Below are 19,923 nucleotides of genomic sequence, written 5' to 3'. Positions count from 1 at the left end.
TACTGGAGTATTCTTCTGTGATTACTTTTACACCAGGTGTAACAGGATACACAGCTTCCAAATGTTCAGCTTTGGTCATTCCACGTATTCCATTCCAAGTATTTTCCCAAAATCTTGGGGATCATCAACATATTTTCTGGCAAAACTGAGACGAACCTTTATGTTCCTTTTACTCAGCAGTGGTTTTTGTCGTTGAACTCATGCAGGACATTTTTGCCCAGTCTCTTTGTTGTGGTGAACTCGAACACTGAACTTAACCTCTTGGATGAGTCGTCGCTGCATCCTTGGGGTAATTTCCCAACACTTAACCACTGTTCAAAGGTTTGTCATTTGTGGGTAAATGCTTCCATTTTACACTCAATGCATCAAATTTTAGATATGTATAGTTTATTTTTTCATGGCATATTTATGGAATTGTGTTAAATTAGTGACTGTAATTTTACAGTCTTAGTGTGTGGAAAAAAGAACTTTGTTGAGCTTGAAGTATTCTTTTGATCATTAGAAAATGATCTAATGGGTTGGCTGGAAGACTGTTTACTTAGCCTGGCAGGGCGAAGGACACTGTCTCAGCTGAACTCTGGACACGCACACACACATACACACTGATATGCACACACTCATCCCCCTCCCTTTCCAAACGCCTTCGATGCTTGTTTCCTGCGGGGGAACACGGCGGGTCTGCGCCCACGCTGGAATGGTAGCGCTGGGCAGGGCGGCTGCTGTGTTCGCTTCGGATTACTCCTCACCCCCCACCCAACCCTGTGGCTTATTATGTCTTTCGTAACGTTGTGCTGTGGACATTTATGTGCTTTTTGTGCAGAGGAGTTTTTTTGTTTCCTGTTCTCATGCTGTCCTACCACGGGAGCCCAGCATGAGAACAGGTCTCTTTTTTTCCTCTTGTACTTTCCCATTGTAGTGTACATTTCAGTGCTTTTTCTGTAACGCTACCGATCTCCGACTTGTATCCCCATGTGATGTCTGTGTTGTGTGTATAAGGTCGGGGGGGGGGGGGGGGGGGGGGGGGTCCCATTTCAATGCAGGGCAACCTGCATGTGGCGAATAAAGCTTGGATTGATTGATTGTTTGATTGAAAAGAAAATATTCTCAGCCATCCCACAAATGTGCCGTTATGTGCAGAAACACTAATAATTACTTCTATTTACTTAGACTCTTTCAAGTTAACTTCAATAATATGTTCCTGTCGGTGTGCTTTTAGAGCCCAATCCCATGAATTAATGCTTCAATTTTGAATTTGAATTTATTTATTTAAAAGGGAAAGTGCAGTTTAACATAGTCCAAGTACAAAGCATGAAACTGATGTAATGCACATAAGTTTATAGCTGTTGCTATAAATTAATGTGATTAATGTATGAACAGGCTGTGTAGATAGGCTTTTAAATCTTAAACCCTTATTTAATAGTGCTGGGACCAGTATTTTTACATTGTACTATGCATGCTTCCCTTCGTGAATATTATTAGAAAAAGAAGGGTACATTTTCAGTGCTTGACAAAATTGTATTTGCTCCATTTTGCAACGTGAAGAATCAGCCAACATGAGTGAGCCAACTGATGAAAGAAAAAGAATCTAATTTTCTAAATTTCTTTTTTCAAGACTTAAAAAATTAAAAAGTACCTGCTGACTTTGTGGTTGGCATCAGTTTGTCAAACTCCAGAAGTATGAGGAAGTGTCCTACAGTGGCATCAGTTCCCGTCACCCTTTCACAAACAAATATCCTGCACTTGTTTTCTGTAGTCACAAAACTGAATTTAGGATTTCTGCCCAAAGCTAATAGTGACATTTCGACCCAAACAGCCGTATTTCTTGAGTGTCAGCTTCAGAGCTGCACAACATGTTGATTACCACAGCTCAAATGGAAGAAAGCAGTCCTACATAGTTGTTTCATATGCACACCGAAAGACATATACTGTTAAAAAATGACTCCAAGAAGGCCAAGGTAATGCCATTTAGAACAAGCAGAGAGCATATTTAAGATTTTGGGGGCTGAGTACAATAACTTCAAGTTATTGTATAATTTTTTATCTGAATTTAGAAGCAGGAAATTAGAGGTCACCCAAGTCTTTCTATCTTTAAGACATTCCTGCAGTTTAACAAATTTGTATAACTAATTATATTAAAATGACAAAAAATTAAAACTCATTCTTTATTAAATGTGTTTCTTCTATAATTTGTGTGTTCTTTAATAGAAAGCAAGACACCCATGCTCATGCCCATGTTCGGATAACGTTAGGAGGAAGTGGTAGAGCGCAACACTGAGAAGAAGTGTAGAAAACAAGTCATTTCTAGCCCTCTTTAAAACTCTATTATCAGTTTAGTTAAAAAAACATATTTTTGTGTTTTGGTGAAATGAAATTAGTTGTATGAACGCTACCGTATGCTTATTACCACTTAATAAGCAGAAGTTGTATTCCTAATCATAACTGAAAAAGATCACAGGGTAGATTTATAGCCCCTGAGTGTCAGATTAATTATTACTTGACTCACAACCATTTTCTCAGAACAATGTGGTTTTCATGCACATATGTATAGTACATATCCAACTGATATCTCTGTATAAAAACATTACAAAGACCAAAGCTAACCAAGTTCTGCTGGGAAAGAAAGAGAGCTCTACTTTCCCCTTTTACTGGTCTTCTATTCCACATCCTCATGTTTCTTGTATTGTGTCAAGCTTATCAGTTGGCATGATTGTTAGATAATGGTGATATCTTTAAAAACAACAGAGATGAACCAGGAAAACACCGGCTTAGCTGAAAGGAGCTGTTTGATCGGGTTACTTGTTGTTGCACTGGAGGGAGTGGCTGAAAACTTCATCCTGATTTGCTCTGCTTCAGGTTGTGTTAATTTATTAATTCTTATGGCAGTTTCTGTGGCTGTGATAAGGTCCACTACGGACAGCTGTAGCTGTCCTGTCTAAAAAGATCTTCATCTATTTTCCCTGACTGTCCTTGGGTTGATGACCCCCCTGTATTCCAGTTCATTTCCCTGCGACAGCCGACCCTTGTGAGTGTCGCTTGTGTTTTCTGTTTTACTTTGAGAGTCTCGTGTCCTGTGTCCAGTGTTTTGAGCTTTGCTTTCCCCTGTCTCATTATGTCAGATTAGTCCCAGCTGTGTTTCCACCTGTTCCCCATCATACCGTCACAATGCTGTGTTTTTCTCCTCTGTGTTTCTGCTCACTTCCTAGTTCTCAGTTCATGGTTTGTTTTCTAGTTTGAGTTTCTTGTTTCCAGTTTCTCCTTTAGGTTTGTATTTGTCGTGAGTTTTTCCAGCAATAAAGCTGCCGTTTTGAGTTTATTCTTCAGGCCTACATACGGGTCCTCATCCTGCTTGCCATACAACACAACCATGACAGTTATTGCAAAGATACACCAGCCTTAATGCAGAGGATAAGCCATTCAAGTACAGTTGGACTTCCTCATCAACCGCCCCAGGCGTAAACACCTCCAGACCATAGTTTCAAAGCTACAAAAATACAAGGCCACAGACCAAAATATGACTGGGTTTGACCTCACAAGTAATGTAATTAAACAGCACCTTTCAGCTGGTGTTTTATCCGTTCATCTCTTTTGCATTCCTCTTCCTCATTCTCTCAAGATTTCCTCAATCTCCAACAGTCTGAAAAGAGAAACAAAACGTGACCAGCTTCACAAAGTGTAACAAGATGAAAATGTGATATTCATGGTTCATTGATAAAGTCTTTACTTGTGTTGTAGTGAAAGTTTCAGATTTTGCTGTGTCTGTGGGAGGAAGTTTGGAGGAAGTAACCTCCCCATATACACACCTTTGTCTGACATGCTATAAAAAGCTCAGTCGGAGTAGCAGAGGACACAATATCACCATGGAGGTCATTGTGTTTTTCTCGCTGTTGCTTTCAGTCTGCACTGTTTCAGCAAATCTGGCTGAAGCAGATAAGTCTTCAAACCAACAACCCTGTCCACAGGACACCCAAGCTGTGCTGAGAGAGCTGACCGCCTCAGTGGCTGTGCAGAAAGAGCAGATCACGGTCCTACAGAAAGAGACTCAAGGTACAGTATCATGTCAGGTAGTGAGAGAAGTAACAGCAAAAACAAATTGGCATATGATCCAGTGTTGTGTTAGAGAGATATCAATGTCACTCGTAAATATTCAGAATGACTGAAATGACAAACATTCATGGTTTTGTTTTCTTGTGAAAATAAATATTTTGTATAGAAATGAAATATAAAAGTAAGTACAGAAATTTTGGCCAATCCTTAAAGAAATTGATGGTCCAGGGAAATAAATTTTATTTTGCACTTATTTCAGAACAGACCGCAAAGCTGAAGAGTGAAATTGACCAGCTGAAGCTGCAGTCTACAGGTATTGTGTGGAAATCATCATGGCTCTGATCATTTCTAACTGTTAAAAAAATCTGCAGCTGACACGTTTTTGATGCTAAAATATAAAGGGTGTAAATATTTGACTTAAAACTTGGTGGATCAACATGTGTTACTCCTATAAATCTGTCCACCAGGTGGCGCTACTGTGCTAGAAAATCTGTAGTTCATCACAGAGGCAACTTGACCACCAACATTGTCTTTATTTGTGGTAAAGCAGGGAGAGAGCGAGGGCAAATGAGCTGCACTGCAGTCTTTCAGCATACGGGGCAGCTGTGGCTCAGGTGGTAGCAGCTCATCTACCAACTGGAAGGTTGGTGGATCGCTCTCTGGCTCCACATGCTGAAGCTTCTTTGGGCGACATGCCTCTATCAGAGTGTGTTAGGCAAAGCTCTTAGACAAAGATCAAAAGTATGTGTATGAATACAAGCACATTGTGTGGTCAGCTGAGTAGAAAGGTGCTATGTAAGTATAATCAATACTGGTCACCTGCTCAACCAGCAGAGCTATAGTGGCATGATAACGCCATTGTTTACATACAGTCTAGGGTTCATGTCTCAGTGAAAGAGAGAGGGAAACACGAAGTGGAGAGTTGACAGACTGTGGATAAACATGACAGCGTGAAACTGCACAGATTTCAAATGAGAATCAGTGATGCAGTCAAACAAGTCTGCTTCTTCAACCATTCTCCACCCAGCACCTGTAGGAGGTGTGGTCCTGTGTGAGGTGGAGGATGAGGGGACGTGGGGGAGACCACCGCTCGGTGTAGCATGAACAGAATGAGAGTCACAGTTACTTTCTTACTTACAGATAAAAACATGTGAATCACTGTGTGCTGTCAGTGAGATTGTTTGATCTCTTTGCTTTTTTCAGATGGTGCAGCAAAGCTGAAGACTGAGATTGACGCGCTGAAGCAGGAGCTACAAGGTACTGTGTGGAAATCTTATCTGACTGTGCATTTACTGGCTGTGCAGATGTTTTACTTTTGGCGGATCAACATATGTCAGTGCTATCAATCTATTCATAAAGTGGTGTCACTGTGCTTGAACATTTTTATTTCATTCACAGAAATAACTTTAGTACACACAGTGTTTTTACACATCAAGTACAATTACTGGATCCACTTTTCTGAATTACATTATGAAAAAAGAATTTCTGAGGGACTCTAGGATAAAATTATGAAAAAAGAAATTGAATTCCTGGAGAAATTTACCAAGAAATACATATTGCCTCTGAGTCTTCATATAGTTTTTATATGTATGGACCTCTGTATTTTAGTCATTTTCACTTTTAGCATCTGCTACGGCTGGGGTGTTAAACTTTAAGCCCAGGGGCCAGAATTGACTTGCCGAACACTCCAATCTGACCCCCTGGTCAGCTTAGGAAAATATGAACAAGGCCATAAACTTTTGGACTTTTCACCGTTTCAGTGAGAGTTCTGTATTAGTTATTATCAGGTTTATGGCTTTTCCTACTCATAAAAACCTCTCCATGGTCATTTATACTACGCTGAAGACAAAAAGAACTAGACAAAGAATTAAATGGCAGAAACATCATGTTTTTTCTCTCCTAAAGAAATCTGTCATCACTGAAAAATGAGTTTGCTCTAAGGTTTAAAATACATTGGCACAGATGTAGGGTGAGAGCCACTCAGGGCTGGGATTTAATCCTGACTGACTGTATATTTGTCAGACCTTGATGAAGACTCAGACTTGATACACGTTAGTCTATTTTAATGTTTTATTTTTATATGATCTTGTCAGAAACAGGTGACCCCACGAACTCCTGTTTTGTATTGAACTCGTGTTCACCCTGCTGATGAGCACCTGTTGGATAAGCGTTTAAAGCCATGCACAGTTTCCTTTTTCCTGTTTTTTGAAAACTGAATGACATTAAACTGAGCTTATGTTTTTCTGAAGCACAAACCAAAATGCAACTAAAAGACTGAATAACACAATTTGTTGTCTTGGCAGAAGCTACAAAATAACTTCCTGTCTGATCTAAAGGACGAGTTTAGGATCCTCAAAGTTAGATTTGATCAAATTTCATTTTCAAGTCACAGAGTTTGATTTCTTCTGTGACAGTGAAACGCTTCCAGCTGTCAAACATTTCTTTCATTGGAGATTAAAGTTTTTGTCATGGTCACTTTTTTGGGAAGAGTCTAACTCTACAACAGGAAGTTTAAATAATGACATTTCTCTCTCTCTCTCAGCCACACATGTGGCTTTCTCAGCAGCTGTGCTTCTTCCAGGCACTGGACCATACGTCGGACCCTTTAACACAGAGACCACTCTGGTCTTCAAACATGTTATCACGAACATTGGAAATGCCTACAACCCATCCACAGGTAATAACACTGAATGTCACTTCTCAGCTATGTTGATGTCAGGCTGATGTTCCAGATGTTCTAACAGCTGATTTTCCTTTTAACAAAAACAAATGTCCCACAGGTATTTTCACTGCACCAGTGAGAGGAGTCTACCACTTTGAGTTGCACATGTTTGGACATGGTGGTGTTGCTGTAGGTGCTTATTTGTACAAGAATCAAGGGCTCGTTGTTATTGCATATGAACACCAAACAGCAGCTGGAGAACTGAGTGGCTCTAATGGAGCCTCACTGCTTCTAGAGGTTGGAGATCAGGTGTTTGTGCGTCTCCTCGATGGTAGAAGGATATATGACAATCAAAATCATCACACCACCTTCAGTGGTCATCTGATCTTCACCATGTGAGAGGTGTGACAGCTCCAACACTTCCTGTTTGGCCTGTCCTGTGTGGGCGGAGCTTAGCCATTTTTAGAAGTAAAACAGGAAGTAAATCACCTGCTGGAATCAGTTTCTTGCTCTCTCTCTCTTTCTGGTTGGGTTCTAGTTTTGTGTTTATTTGTTTCTACTGACTCAGATAATTTACTTCTTCTTGTTATCTTTGATTCAAATCAATCCAGTTAAATGCTCAGTGATTCTCTTCTCTTTGTCCTTTCTTTGAGTCGGCTCTTCACAAAGTGCTGCTCCTCCATTAGGTCCTGACTATTTTCTATAAGTTGGTAAACTGCATCGTTTTTTATTGGCTCCACTGTCCTGTGTTGGTCAGTCTGTTATTTTGGTGACTGGTGGCCCACATGTTTGCTTTTAACTGGAGTCTTTCCTGTTAAGTTTAGCAAAATCCAACAGTTCCTCTTTTTCTCTTCTTTGATAATCATGCAGGTGTTTTTCTTAAACTCTTAACAGATGTTAAACCTAATCTGACTATCATGATAAAAATGTAAACAGCTGATTTAGTTTGATATAAAATGTGTGTCAGTGCTGTGGAGGAATGTTTCCTTATTTTTCATCTGAATCCAAATGCAGACACAGATAACTGACTGTAAACTTACTCGGGTTCATTTCTTTAAATTCTTTACTTTCAAAATAAAAGCATCTTTGAACTAGCATTGTTGATTTCTTTTCATGTGTTTTATACATAGAGCAGCAATCAAATCTACACATGCTGGGAGTTACTATCACAGGTGGAAACGCAGAATGAGTCCTGTCCCTGAACAAAAACTAACACACACACATAAAGAGGAGGGAGAAAAAATGGTAGGCCAGCACAGAGAGGATTGGGGGACTATGACAAATCGTGACTTTAATAATAAGGAGAAGAACCCCAGGCTTAAACAACTTGAGTCATCAATAGCGTTTATCCAAGAGACCCATTTACTCAGAGAGGATGTGGTGAAAGTACGTAGGAGATGGCCAGGCAAAGTGCTAGCATCCTGTTGCCCTTCGCACGCGAGAGGGGTTATGGTGTTAATTCATAATTCAGTGCCTTTCCAAGTAAATAACACTATTTATGATAAAGCTGGCAGATTTTTGGTGGTTCAAGGAACTCCCTTGAAAGAGAATTTCAATTTAGTTAATGTTTATGGCCCTAATGATGATAACCCTTCATTTTTTGAGAATTTATTTCTATTGATAGCTACCCTTCCTGGTAGGATAATATTGGCAGGTGACTTAAATTGTACTCTGGACCCGAAGCTTGACCGCTCATCAGGGATGGACACTTCACACTCTCAAACAAGAAAAAAAATACAACAATATTTGAAAGATCTGAACCTCTGTGATCCATGGAGAATTCAAAACCCCAATCAAAGGGAATTCTCATGTTATTCAGCAGTATTTAAATCCCACTCCCGAATAGATTATTTTTTAATTTCCTCATCTTTGCTACCCAATATAACTAAGTGTATATATGACAGCATTGTGTTGTCAGATCATGCCCCAACCTCACTATTTTATGAGGTAGAACAAGTGAATAGCCGCTCAAACAAGTGGCGCTTGCACCCTAAATGGATACATGATTCTGACTTTATGAAATTTGTAGGAGAACACATTGATCTCTCCTTCTCAATTAATACAATTCAAACAACTGCAGCCGTTAGGTGGGAAGCTTTTAAGGCTGTTAGGTGACGGCTGTGTGAGGACAGGAATAGGACCCAAGATGCAGACTCCGGAGACAGAACTTAAACCAAAACAGCTTTAATGCTGAACGCAAACATCACATAACTAGAAAAAACTCAAAATAAACTAACACCGGTGGATGGGCAAAACACACAGCAAAATAAACGGTAGATTGCGACACAGACACTAAGAAACACAGGGCTTAAATACACAGAGGGAGCAATCAGGGAATGAGTAACAGGAGGGAAACACAGCTGGGACAAATCAGAACTGACGAGACCAAAGAAGCGTAAACTGAACACACTGAGACAAGACAGAGACCTTCAAAGTAAAACAGGAAGCATATAACACAGACTGAACAAAGACACAGACTCACATGCAGGCACTACAAACGGAACAGAGACGTGGGACCAGGGCAGACACAGACACTGACTGGATGTGGGGATACAGCAGACAGGGAAGACAGCAACTATGGAACACAGACAGAAAACCAGAACACTAAAACTCTAACCAACCCCACCCAGAGAACCTAAACTAAGAATGATCCTAAAACCCATAAAGCAAAGCTAGAATATAATGAAATAACAAAATCAAAGAACCAAAAACACAAAACACTGGGTCAACGACCCAGGGACCCTAACAAAGGCATATATTAGAGGACAAATGATAATTTTCACCAGCTCTAAATTTAACAAATTCAAACAGACAATGAACGAATTAGACAATAAAATTAGAGAATTAGAGAGAGAAATTAACATAGATGATTCAACACAGAACAAACAGGAATTATTGACCCTTAAAGCTAAATACGAGGAACTGTCTATGCTTAAAGCTGAAGATGGTTTAATAAGATTGAAACCGACGTTTTATGATCAGGGTGAAAAGCCGGGTAGACTACTAGCTTGGCAGATAAAGAAACTTGAATCTGACAGAGCCATTAATATAATTAGGAACGATCAAGGGGAATTATCTACAGATCCCACAGAAATTAAAACTCTATTATCAGTTTAGTTAAAAAACATATTTTTGTGTTTTGGTGAAATGAAATTAGTTGTATGAACGCTACCGTACGCTTATTACCACTTAATAAGCAGAAGTTGTATTCCTAATCATAACTGAAAAAGATCACAGGGTAGATTTATAGCCCCTGAGTGACAGATTAATTATTACTTGACTCACAACCATTTTCTCAGAACAATGTGGTTTTCATGCACATATGTATAGTACATATCCAACTGATATCTCTGTATAAAAACATTACAAAGACCAAAGCTAACCAAGTTCTGCTGGGAAAGAAAGAGAGCTCTACTTTCCCCTTTTACCCGTCTTCTATTCCACATCCTCATGTTTCTTGTATTGTGTCAAGCTTATCAGTTGGCATGATTGTTAGATAATGGTGATATCTTTAAAAACAACAGAGATGAACCAGGAAAACACCAGCTTAGCTGAAAGGAGCTGTTTGATCGGGTTACTTGTTGTTGCACTGGAGGGAGTGGCTGAAAACTTCATCCTGATTTGCTCTGCTTCAGGTTGTGTTAATTTATTAATTCTTATGGCAGTTTCTGTGGCTGTGATAAGGTCCACTACGGGCAGCTGTAGCTGTCCTGTCTAAAAAGATCTTCATCTATTTTCCCTGACTGTCCTTGGGTTGATGACCCCCCTGTATTCCAGTTCATTTCCCTGCGACAGCCGACCCTTGTGAGTGTCGCTTGTGTTTTCTGTTTTACTTTGAGAGTCTCGTGTCCTGTGTCCAGTGTTTTGAGCTTTGCTTTCCCCTGTCTCATTATGTCAGATTAGTCCCAGCTGTGTTTCCACCTGTTCCCCATCATACCGTCACAATGCTGTGTTTTTCTCCTCTGTGTTTCTGCTCACTTCCTAGTTCTCAGTTCATGGTTTGTTTTCTAGTTTGAGTTTCTTGTTTCCAGTTTCTCCTTTAGGTTTGTATTTGTCGTGAGTTTTTCCAGCAATAAAGCTGCCGTTTTGACTTTATTCTTCAGGCCTACATACGGGTCCTCATCCTGCTTGCCATACAACACAACCATGACAGTTATTGCAAAGATACACCAGCCTTAATGCAGAGGATAAGCCATTCAAGTACAGTTGGACTTCCTCATCAACCGCCCCAGGCGTAAACACCTCCAGACCATAGTTTCAAAGCTACAAAAATACAAGGCCACAGACCAAAATATGACTGGGTTTGACCTCACAAGTAATGTAATTAAACAGCACCTTTCAGCTGGTGTTTTATCCGTTCATCTCTTTTGCATTCCTCTTCCTCATTCTCTCAAGATTTCCTCAATCTCCAACAGTCTGAAAAGAGAAACAAAAGGTGACCAGCTTCACAAAATTCAAACTCCAGAAGTATGAGGAAGTGTCCTACAGTGGCATCAGTTCCAGTCACCCTTTCACAAACAAATATCCTGCACTTGTTTTCTGTAGTCACAAAACTGAATTTAGGATTTCTGCCCAAAGCTAATAGTGACATTTCGACCCAAACAGCTGTATTTCTTGAGTGTCAGCTTCAGAGCTGCACAACATGTTGATTACCACAGCTCAAATGGAAGAAAGCAGTCCTACATAGTTGTTTCATATGCACACCGAAAGACATATACTGTTAAAAAATGACTCCAAGAAGGCCAAGGTAATGCCATTTAGAACAAGCAGAGAGCATATTCAAGATTTTGGGGGCTGAGTACAATAACTTCAAGTTATTGTATAATTTTTTATCTGAATTTAGAAGCAGGAAATTAGAGGTCACCCAAGTCTTTATATCTTTAAGACATTCCTGCAGTTTAACAAATTTGTATAACTAATTATATTAAAATTACAAAAAATTTAAACTCATTCTTTATTAAATGTGTTTCTTCTATAATTTGTGTGTTCTTTAATAGAAAGCAAGACACCCATGCTCATGCCCATGTTCGGATAACGTTAGGAGGAAATGGTAGAGCGCAACACTGAGAAGAAGTGTAGAAAACAAGTCATTTCTAGCCCTCTTTAAAACTCTATTATCAGTTTAGTTAAAAAACATATTTTTGTGTTTTGGTGAAATGAAATTAGTTGTATGAACGCTACCGTATGCTTATTACCACTTAATAAGGCAAGGCAAGGCAAGTTTATTTGTATAGCACAATTCAACAACAAGGTGATTCAAAGTGCTTTACAGAGACATTAGAAACAAGAACAAATAAAAAGCATGATTTAAAATTGATTAAAACAAGCAAATAAACTAACTACCTAATTAACAAACAAACAAACAAACAACAGTATATAAAATCAAAACAGATTAAATCAGAGCAGTAGATAAAATCAGTAGTTAAATGTAAGTTTTGAAATTTAAGCTTAAAAGTGTGGATTTGGTGCTTTATTCAAATGCAGCTGAGAACAGGTGAGTCTTCAACCTGGATTTAAATAAACTGAGTGTTTCAGCTGATCTGAGGCTTTCTGGGAGTTTGTTCCAGATATAAGGAGCATAAAAGCTGAATGCAGCTTCTCCGTGTCTGGTTCTGACTCTGGGAACTGATAAAAGACCGGATCCAGATGACCTGAGGGATCTGGATGGTCCATACTGGGTCAGGAGGTCATTGATGTATTTTGGTCCTAAACCATTCAGAGCTTTATAGGCCAGCATCAGAACTTTAAAGTCTATCCTCTGACGGACAGGCAGCCAGTGTAAAGACCTCAGAGCTGGACTGATGTGGTCCACTTTTTTGGTCTTAGTGAGGACTCGAGCAGCAGAGTTCTGAATGAGCTGTAGTTGTCTGACTGATTTTTTAGGTAGACCTGTAAAGATGCTGTTACAGTAATCAAGCCTACTAAAGATGAATGCATGGACTAGTTTTTCCAGGTCCTGTTGAGACATCAGATCTTTTATCCTTGATATATTCTTGAGGTGATAGTAAGCTGACTTTGTTATTGTCTTAATGTGTTTTTCTAAGTTTAGGTCTGCATCCATCACTACACCCAAATTTCTCGCCTGGTTTGTGGTTTTTAGATGTATAGATTGAAGTTCTCTGGTGACCTGTAATCGTTTTTCTTTGGCGCCAAAGACTATTACCTCAGTTTTGCTTTTGTTTAGCTGGAGAAAATTGTGGCACAACCAGTCATTGATTTCCTCAATGCATTTACCAAGAGCCTGTACAGGGCCTCGGTCTCCTGGTGACATTGTGATATATATTTGTGTGTCATCTGCATAGCTGTGATAGTTTATTTTGTTGTTGTTTATAATCTGTGCCAGTGGGAGCATGTAGATGTTAAACAGAAGGGGTCCCAAGATGGAACCTTGGGGAACTCCACATGTGATACTTGTCTGCTCAGATGTGAAGTTACCTATTGATACAAAGTATTTCCTGTTTTCTACGTATGTTTTGAACCAGTTTAGTACAGTTCCTGAAAGACCTGTCCAGTTCTCCAGTCGTTTGAGTAATATGTTGTGGTCAACTGTATCAAATGCTGCACTGAGATCCAGTAAAACTAGGACTGACATTTTTCCACTGTCTGTATTCAGACATATGTCATTAAACACTTTGGTCAGAGCGGTTTCAGTGCTGTGGTTCTGTCTAAAACCTGACTGGAAGGCCTCGTAGCAATTATTCTGTTTTAAGAAGTAACTGAGCTGTTGAGAAACTGCTTTTTCAATGATCTTACTTAAAAACGGGAGATTTGAGATCGGCCTGTAGTTGTTCATTTGTGTCTTGTCAAGATTGTCCTTTTTCAGTATAGGTTTGATTACAGCAGTTTTTAGTGATTCTGGAAACACACCTGATAATAAAGAAAAGTTGACGATCTGTAACAGGTCTGACTCTAAAGTCTTTGAGACCTTTTTGAAAAAACTTGTTGGCAGGACATCTAAACAGCAGGAGGAGGAGTTCAGTTGACCTAAGATGTCCTCCAGGTCTTTGCTGTTAATAGGTTGAAACTGTTTCATGGTGTTTAAACAGTTTTTTGGTGGACACAGTACATATCCTGGATCTGCTGTTGATGTACCAATTGCTTGTCTAATTTTTTGGATTTTTTCAGTGAAGAATTTGGCAAAGTCATTGCAGGCCATGGTCGAATGAAGTTCAGCTGCCACTGACACAGGAGGGTTTGTTAGCCTGTCAACTGTAGAAAATAAGACCCGAGCATTATGGCTGTTTTTAGTGATGATGTCAGAGAAGTAGGACCTCCTTGCATTCCTCAGTTGTAAATTATAATTGTGAAGTTTCTCTTTATAAATGTCATAATGAACCTGGAGGTTGTTTTTCTCCATCTGCGCTCAGCTTTCCTACACTCTCTTTTTTCATTTTTCACCAGTGTGGAGTTTCTCCATGGAGACTTTTTCCTTCCAGAGATAACCTTCACCTTAATGGGAGCAATAGTGTCCATTACATTTAACATGTTAGCATTGAAGCTATTGACGAGCTCATTGACTGACCCTCTGGGCAGGTCAGGTGTTAATGGGAAGACCTGGTTAAAAATTGCACTACTGTGTTCAGTTATACACCGTTTTGTGATCACTGTTGTTGATATATTTGTGTGGGCTGAGATTTTACTTTCAAAGAAAACACAGTAATGATCAGACAGTAATAAGCAGAAGTTGTATTCCTAATCATAACTGAAAAAGATCACAGGGTAGATTTATAGCCCCTGAGTGTCAGATTAATTATTACTTGACTCACAACCATTTTCTCAGAACAATGTGGTTTTCATGCACATATGTATAGTACATATCCAACTGATATCTCTGTATAAAAACATTACAAAGACCAAAGCTAACCAAGTTCTGCTGGGAAAGAAAGAGAGCTCTACTTTCCCCTTTTACTGGTCTTCTGTTCCACATCCTCATGTTTCTTGTATTGTGTCAAGCTTATCAGTTGGCATGATTGTTAGATAATGGTGATATCTTTAAAAACAACAGAGATGAACCAGGAAAACACCAGCTTAGCTGAAAGGAGCTGTTTGATCGGGTTACTTGTTGTTGCGCTGGAGGGAGTGGCTGAAAACTTCATCCTGATTTGCTCTGCTTCAGGTTGTGTTAATTTATTAATTCTTATGGCAGTTTCTGTGGCTGTGATAAGGTCCACTACGGGCAGCTGTAGCTGTCCTGTCTAAAAAGATCTTCATCTATTTTCCCTGACTGTCCTTGGGTTGATGACCCCCCTGTATTCCAGTTCATTTCCCTGCGACAGCCGACCCTTGTGAGTGTCGCTTGTGTTTTCTGTTTTACTTTGAGAGTCTCGTGTCCTGTGTCCAGTGTTTTGAGCTTTGCTTTCCCCTGTCTCATTATGTCAGATTAGTCCCAGCTGTGTTTCCACCTGTTCCCCATCATACCGTCACAATGCTGTGTTTTTCTCCTCTGTGTTTCTGCTCACTTCCTAGTTCTCAGTTCATGGTTTGTTTTCTAGTTTGAGTTTCTTGTTTCCAGTTTCTCCTTTAGGTTTGTATTTGTCGTGAGTTTTTCCAGCAATAAAGCTGCCGTTTTGAGTTTATTCTTCAGGCCTACATACGGGTCCTCATCCTGCTTGCCATACAACACAACCATGACAGTTATTGCAAAGATACACCAGCCTTAATGCAGAGGATAAGCCATTCAAGTACAGTTGGACTTCCTCATCAACCGCCCCAGGCGTAAACACCTCCAGACCATAGTTTCAAAGCTACAAAAATACAAGGCCACAGACCAAAATATGACTGGGTTTGACCTCACAAGTAATGTAATTAAACAGCACCTTTCAGCTGGTGTTTTATCCGTTCATCTCTTTTGCATTCCTCTTCCTCATTCTCTCAAGATTTCCTCAATCTCCAACAGTCTGAAAAGAGAAACAAAACGTGACCAGCTTCACAAAGTGTAACAAGATGAAAATGTGATATTCATGGTTCATTGATAAAGTCTTTACTTGTGTTGTAGTGAAAGTTTCAGATTTTGCTGTGTCTGTGGGAGGAAGTTTGGAGGAAGTAACCTCCCCATATACACACCTTTGTCTGACATGCTATAAAAACCTCAGTCGGAGTAGCAGAGGACACAATATCACCATGGAGGTCATTGTGTTTTTCTCGCTGTTGCTTTCAGTCTGCACTGTTTCAGCAAATCTGGCTGAAGCAGATAAGTCTTCAAACCAACAACCCTGTCCACAGGACACCCAAGCTGTGCTGAGACAGCTGACCGCCTCAGTGGCTGTGCAGAAAGAGCAGATCACGGTCCTACAGAAAGAGACTCAAGGTACAGTATCATGTCAGGTAGTGAGAGAAGTAACAGCAAAAACAAATTGGCATATGATCCAGTGTTGTGTTAGAGAGATATCAATGTCACTCGTAAATATTCAGAATGACTGAAATGACAAACATTCATGGTTTTGTTTTCTTGTGAAAATAAATATTTTGTATAGAAATGAAATATAAAAGTAAGTACAGAAATTTTGGCCAATCCTTAAAGAAATTGATGGTCCAGGGAAATAAATTTTATTTTGCACTTATTTCAGAACAGACCGCAAAGCTGAAGAGTGAAATTGACCAGCTGAAGCTGCAGTCTACAGGTATTGTGTGGAAATCATCATGGCTCTGATCATTTCTAACTGTTAAAAAAATCTGCAGCTGACACGTTTTTGATGCTAAAATATAAAGGGTGTAAATATTTGACTTAAAACTTGGTGGATCAACATATGTTACTCCTATAAATCTGTCCACCAGGTGGCGCTACTGTGCTAGAAAATCTGTAGTTCATCACAGAGGCAACTTGACCACCAACATTGTCTTTATTTGTGGTAAAGCAGGGAGAGAGCGAGGGCAAATGAGCTGCACTGCAGTCTTTCAGCATACGGGGCAGCTGTGGCTCAGGTGGTAGCAGCTCATCTACCAACTGGAAGGTTGGTGGATCGCTCTCTGGCTCCACATGCTGAAGCTTCTTTGGGCGACATGCCTCTATCAGAGTGTGTTAGGCAAAGCTCTTAGACAAAGATCAAAAGTATGTGTATGAATACAAGCACATTGTGTGGTCAGCTGAGTAGAAAGGTGCTATGTAAGTATAATCAATACTGGTCACCTGCTCAACCAGCAGAGCTATAGTGGCATGATAACGCCATTGTTTACATACAGTCTAGGGTTCATGTCTCAGTGAAAGAGAGAGGGAAACACAAAGTGGAGAGTTGACAGACTGTGGATAAACATGACAGCGTGAAACTGCACAGATTTCAAATGAGAATCAGTTTGTTCAGTGATGCAGTCAAACAAGTCTGCTTCTTCAACCATTCTCCACCCAGCACCTGTAGGAGGTGTGGTCCTGTGTGAGGTGGAGGATGAGGGGACGTGGGGGAGACCACCGCTCGGTGTAGCATGAACAGAATGAGAGTCACAGTTACTTTCTTACTTACAGATAAAAACATGTGAATCACTGTGTGCTGTCAGTGAGATTGTTTGATTTCTTTGCTTTTTTCAGATGGTGCAGCAAAGCTGAAGACTGAGATTGACGCGCTGAAGCAGGAGCTACAAGGTACTGTGTGGAAATCTTATCTGACTGTGCATTTACTGGCTGTGCAGATGTTTTACTTTTGGTGGATCAACATATGTCAGTGCTATCAATCTATTCATAAAGTGGTGTCACTGTGCTTGAACATTTTTATTTCATTCACAGAAATAACTTTAGTACACACAGTGTTTTTACACATCAAGTACAATTACTGGATCCACTTTTCTGAATTACATTATGAAAAAAGAATTTCTGAGGGACTCTAGGATAAAATTATCAAAAAAGAAATTGAATTCCTGGAGAAATTTACCAAGAAATACATATTGCCTCTGAGTCTTCATATAGTTTTTATATGTATGGACCTCTGTATTTTGGCATTTTTCACTTTTAGCATCTGCTACGGCTGGGGTGTTAAACTTTAAGCCCAGGGGCCAGAATTGACTTGCCGAACACTCCAATCTGACCCCCTGGTCAGCTTAGGAAAATATGAACAAGGCCATAAACTTTTGGACTTTTCACTGTTTCAGTGAGAGTTCTGTATTAGTTATTATCAGGTTTATGGCTTTTCCTACTCATAAAAACCTCTCCATGGTCATTTATACTACGCTGAAGACAAAAAGAACTAGACAAAGAATTAAATGGCAGAAACATCATGTTTTTTCTCTCCTAAAGAAATCTGTCATCACTGAAAAATGAGTTTGCTCTAAGGTTTAAAATACATTGGCACAGATGTAGGGTGAGAGCCACTCAGGGCTGGGATTTAATCCTGACTGACTGTATATTTGTCAGACCTTGATGAAGACTCAGACTTGATACACGTTAGTCTATTTTAATGTTTTATTTTTATATGATCTTGTCAGAAACAGGTGACCCCACGAACTCCTGTGTTGTATTGAACTCGTGTTCACCCTGCTGATGAGCACCTGTTGGATAAGCGTTTAAAGCCATGCACAGTTTCCTTTTTCCTGTTTTTTGAAAACTGAATGACATTAAACTGAGCTTATGTTTTTCTGAAGCACAAACCAAAATGCAACTAAAAGACTGAATAACACAGTTTGTTGTCTTGGCAGAAGCTACAAAATAACTTCCTGTCTGATCTAAAGGACGAGTTTAGGATCCTCAAAGTTAGATTTGATCAAATTTCATTTTCAAGTCACAGAGTTTGATTTCTTCTGTGACAGTGAAACGCTTCCAGCTGTCAAACATTTCTTTCATTGGAGATTAAAGTTTTTGTCATGGTCACTTTTTTGGGAAGAGTCTAACTCTACAACAGGAAGTTTAAATAATGACATTTCTCTCTCTCTCTCAGCCACACATGTGGCTTTCTCAGCAGCTGTGCTTCTTCCAGGCACTGGACCATACGTCGGACCCTTTAACACAGAGACCACTCTGGTCTTCAAACATGTTATCACGAACATTGGAAATGCCTACAACCCATCCACAGGTAATAACACTGAATGTCACTTCTCAGCTATGTTGATGTCAGGCTGATGTTCCAGATGTTCTAACAGCTGATTTTCCTTTTAACAAAAACAAATGTCCCACAGGTATTTTCACTGCACCAGTGAGAGGAGTCTACCACTTTGAGTTGCACATGTTTGGACAGGGTGGTGTTGCTGTAGGTGCTTATTTGTACAAGAATCAAGGGCTCGTTGTTATTGCATATGAACACCAAACAGCAGCTGGAGAACTGAGTGGCTCTAATGGAGCCTCACTGCTTCTAGAGGTTGGAGATCAGGTGTTTGTGCGTCTCCTCGATGGTAGAAGGATATATGACAATCAAAATCATCACACCACCTTCAGTGGTCATCTGATCTTCACCATGTGAGAGGTGTGACAGCTCCAACACTTCCTGTTTGGCCTGTCCTGTGTGGGCGGAGCTTAGCCATTTTTAGAAGTAAAACAGGAAGTAAATCACCTGCTGGAATCAGTTTCTTGCTCTCTCTCTCTTTCTGGTTGGGTTCTAGTTTTGTGTTTATTTGTTTCTACTGACTCAGATAATTTACTTCTTCTTGTTATCTTTGATTCAAATAAATCCAGTTACATGCTCAGTGATTCTCTTCTCTTTGTCCTTTCTTTGAGTCGGCTCTTCATAAAGTGCTGCTCCTCCATTAGGTAATGACTATTTTCTATAAGTTGGTAAACTGCATCGTTTTTTATTGGCTCCACTGTCCTGTGTTGGTCAGTCTGTTATTTTGGTGACTGCTGGCCCACATGTTTGCTTTTAACTGGAGTCTTTCCTGTTAAGTTGAGCAAAATCCAACAGTTTTTTTCTCTTCTTTGATAATCATGCAGGTGTTTTTCTTAAACTCTTAACAGATGTTAAACTTAATCTGACTATCATGATAAAACTGTAAACAGCTGATTTAGTTTGATATAAAATGTGTGTCAGTGCTGTGGAGGAATGTTTCCTTATTTTTCATCCGAATCTAAATGCAGACACAGATAACTGACTGTAAACTTACTCGGGTTCATTTCTTTAAATTCTTTACTTTCAAAATAAAAGCATCTTTGAACTAGCATTGTTGATTTCTTTTCATGTGTTTTATACATAGAGCAGCAATCAAATCTACACATGCTGGGAGTTACTATCACAGGTGGAAACGCAGAATGAGTCCTGTCCCTGAACAAAAACTAACACACACACATAAAGAGGAGGGAGAGAAAA

General features: G+C 39.7%; 2 protein-coding genes across 6 annotated transcripts; both read left to right on the top strand.

Annotated features, from left to right (window-relative positions):
* Positions 1-3,028: 3,028 nt before the first annotated feature.
* LOC113030143 (complement C1q-like protein 2) lies at positions 3,029-7,494 on the top strand. 3 transcript variants are annotated; one of them, XM_026181313.1, is made up of 6 exons: positions 3,029-3,261; positions 3,733-4,044; positions 4,304-4,357; positions 5,248-5,301; positions 6,587-6,721; positions 6,825-7,494. In XM_026181313.1, the coding sequence occupies exons 2-6, from the start codon at positions 3,858-3,860 to the stop codon at positions 7,103-7,105; spliced, it is 711 nt and encodes a 236-aa protein (XP_026037098.1). In that variant the 5' UTR covers positions 3,029-3,261; positions 3,733-3,857; the 3' UTR covers positions 7,106-7,494. The 3 variants fall into 3 exon arrangements, with proteins under 3 accessions (XP_026037098.1, XP_026037099.1, XP_026037097.1); XM_026181314.1 differs by having other exon boundaries at positions 3,029-3,863; positions 3,960-4,044; XM_026181312.1 differs by having other exon boundaries at positions 3,029-4,044.
* Positions 7,495-14,997: 7,503 nt separating this feature from the next.
* On the top strand, positions 14,998-19,923 carry LOC113030142 (complement C1q-like protein 2). 3 transcript variants are annotated; one of them, XM_026181309.1, is made up of 6 exons: positions 14,998-15,230; positions 15,702-16,013; positions 16,273-16,326; positions 17,226-17,279; positions 18,565-18,699; positions 18,803-19,923. In XM_026181309.1, exons 2-6 carry the CDS (start codon positions 15,827-15,829, stop codon positions 19,081-19,083), a joined length of 711 nt encoding a protein of 236 aa, XP_026037094.1. In that variant the 5' UTR covers positions 14,998-15,230; positions 15,702-15,826; the 3' UTR covers positions 19,084-19,923. The 3 variants fall into 3 exon arrangements, with proteins under 3 accessions (XP_026037094.1, XP_026037096.1, XP_026037093.1); XM_026181311.1 differs by having other exon boundaries at positions 14,998-15,832; positions 15,929-16,013; XM_026181308.1 differs by having other exon boundaries at positions 14,998-16,013.

This window comes from Astatotilapia calliptera, chromosome 10, assembly GCF_900246225.1.
Source record: "Astatotilapia calliptera chromosome 10, fAstCal1.2, whole genome shotgun sequence".
Lineage (NCBI taxonomy): Eukaryota > Metazoa > Chordata > Actinopteri > Cichliformes > Cichlidae > Astatotilapia > Astatotilapia calliptera.
This window is presented reverse-complemented; position numbering and strand designations above follow the sequence as displayed.

Bases quoted from the DNA above. Each gene is read 5' to 3' on its own strand.
- LOC113030143 (XM_026181313.1), top strand. From the start codon at position 3,858: ATGGAGGTCATTGTGTTTTTCTCGCTGTTGCTTTCAGTCTGCACTGTT. The intron at 4,045-4,303 runs GTACAGTATCAT...CACTTATTTCAG, and splicing joins CCTACAGAAAGAGACTCAAG to AACAGACCGCAAAGCTGAAG. The intron at 6,722-6,824 runs GTAATAACACTG...AATGTCCCACAG, and splicing joins TGCCTACAACCCATCCACAG to GTATTTTCACTGCACCAGTG.
- LOC113030142 (XM_026181309.1), top strand. From the start codon at position 15,827: ATGGAGGTCATTGTGTTTTTCTCGCTGTTGCTTTCAGTCTGCACTGTT. The intron at 16,014-16,272 runs GTACAGTATCAT...CACTTATTTCAG, and splicing joins CCTACAGAAAGAGACTCAAG to AACAGACCGCAAAGCTGAAG. The intron at 16,327-17,225 runs GTATTGTGTGGA...TGCTTTTTTCAG, and splicing joins GCTGAAGCTGCAGTCTACAG to ATGGTGCAGCAAAGCTGAAG.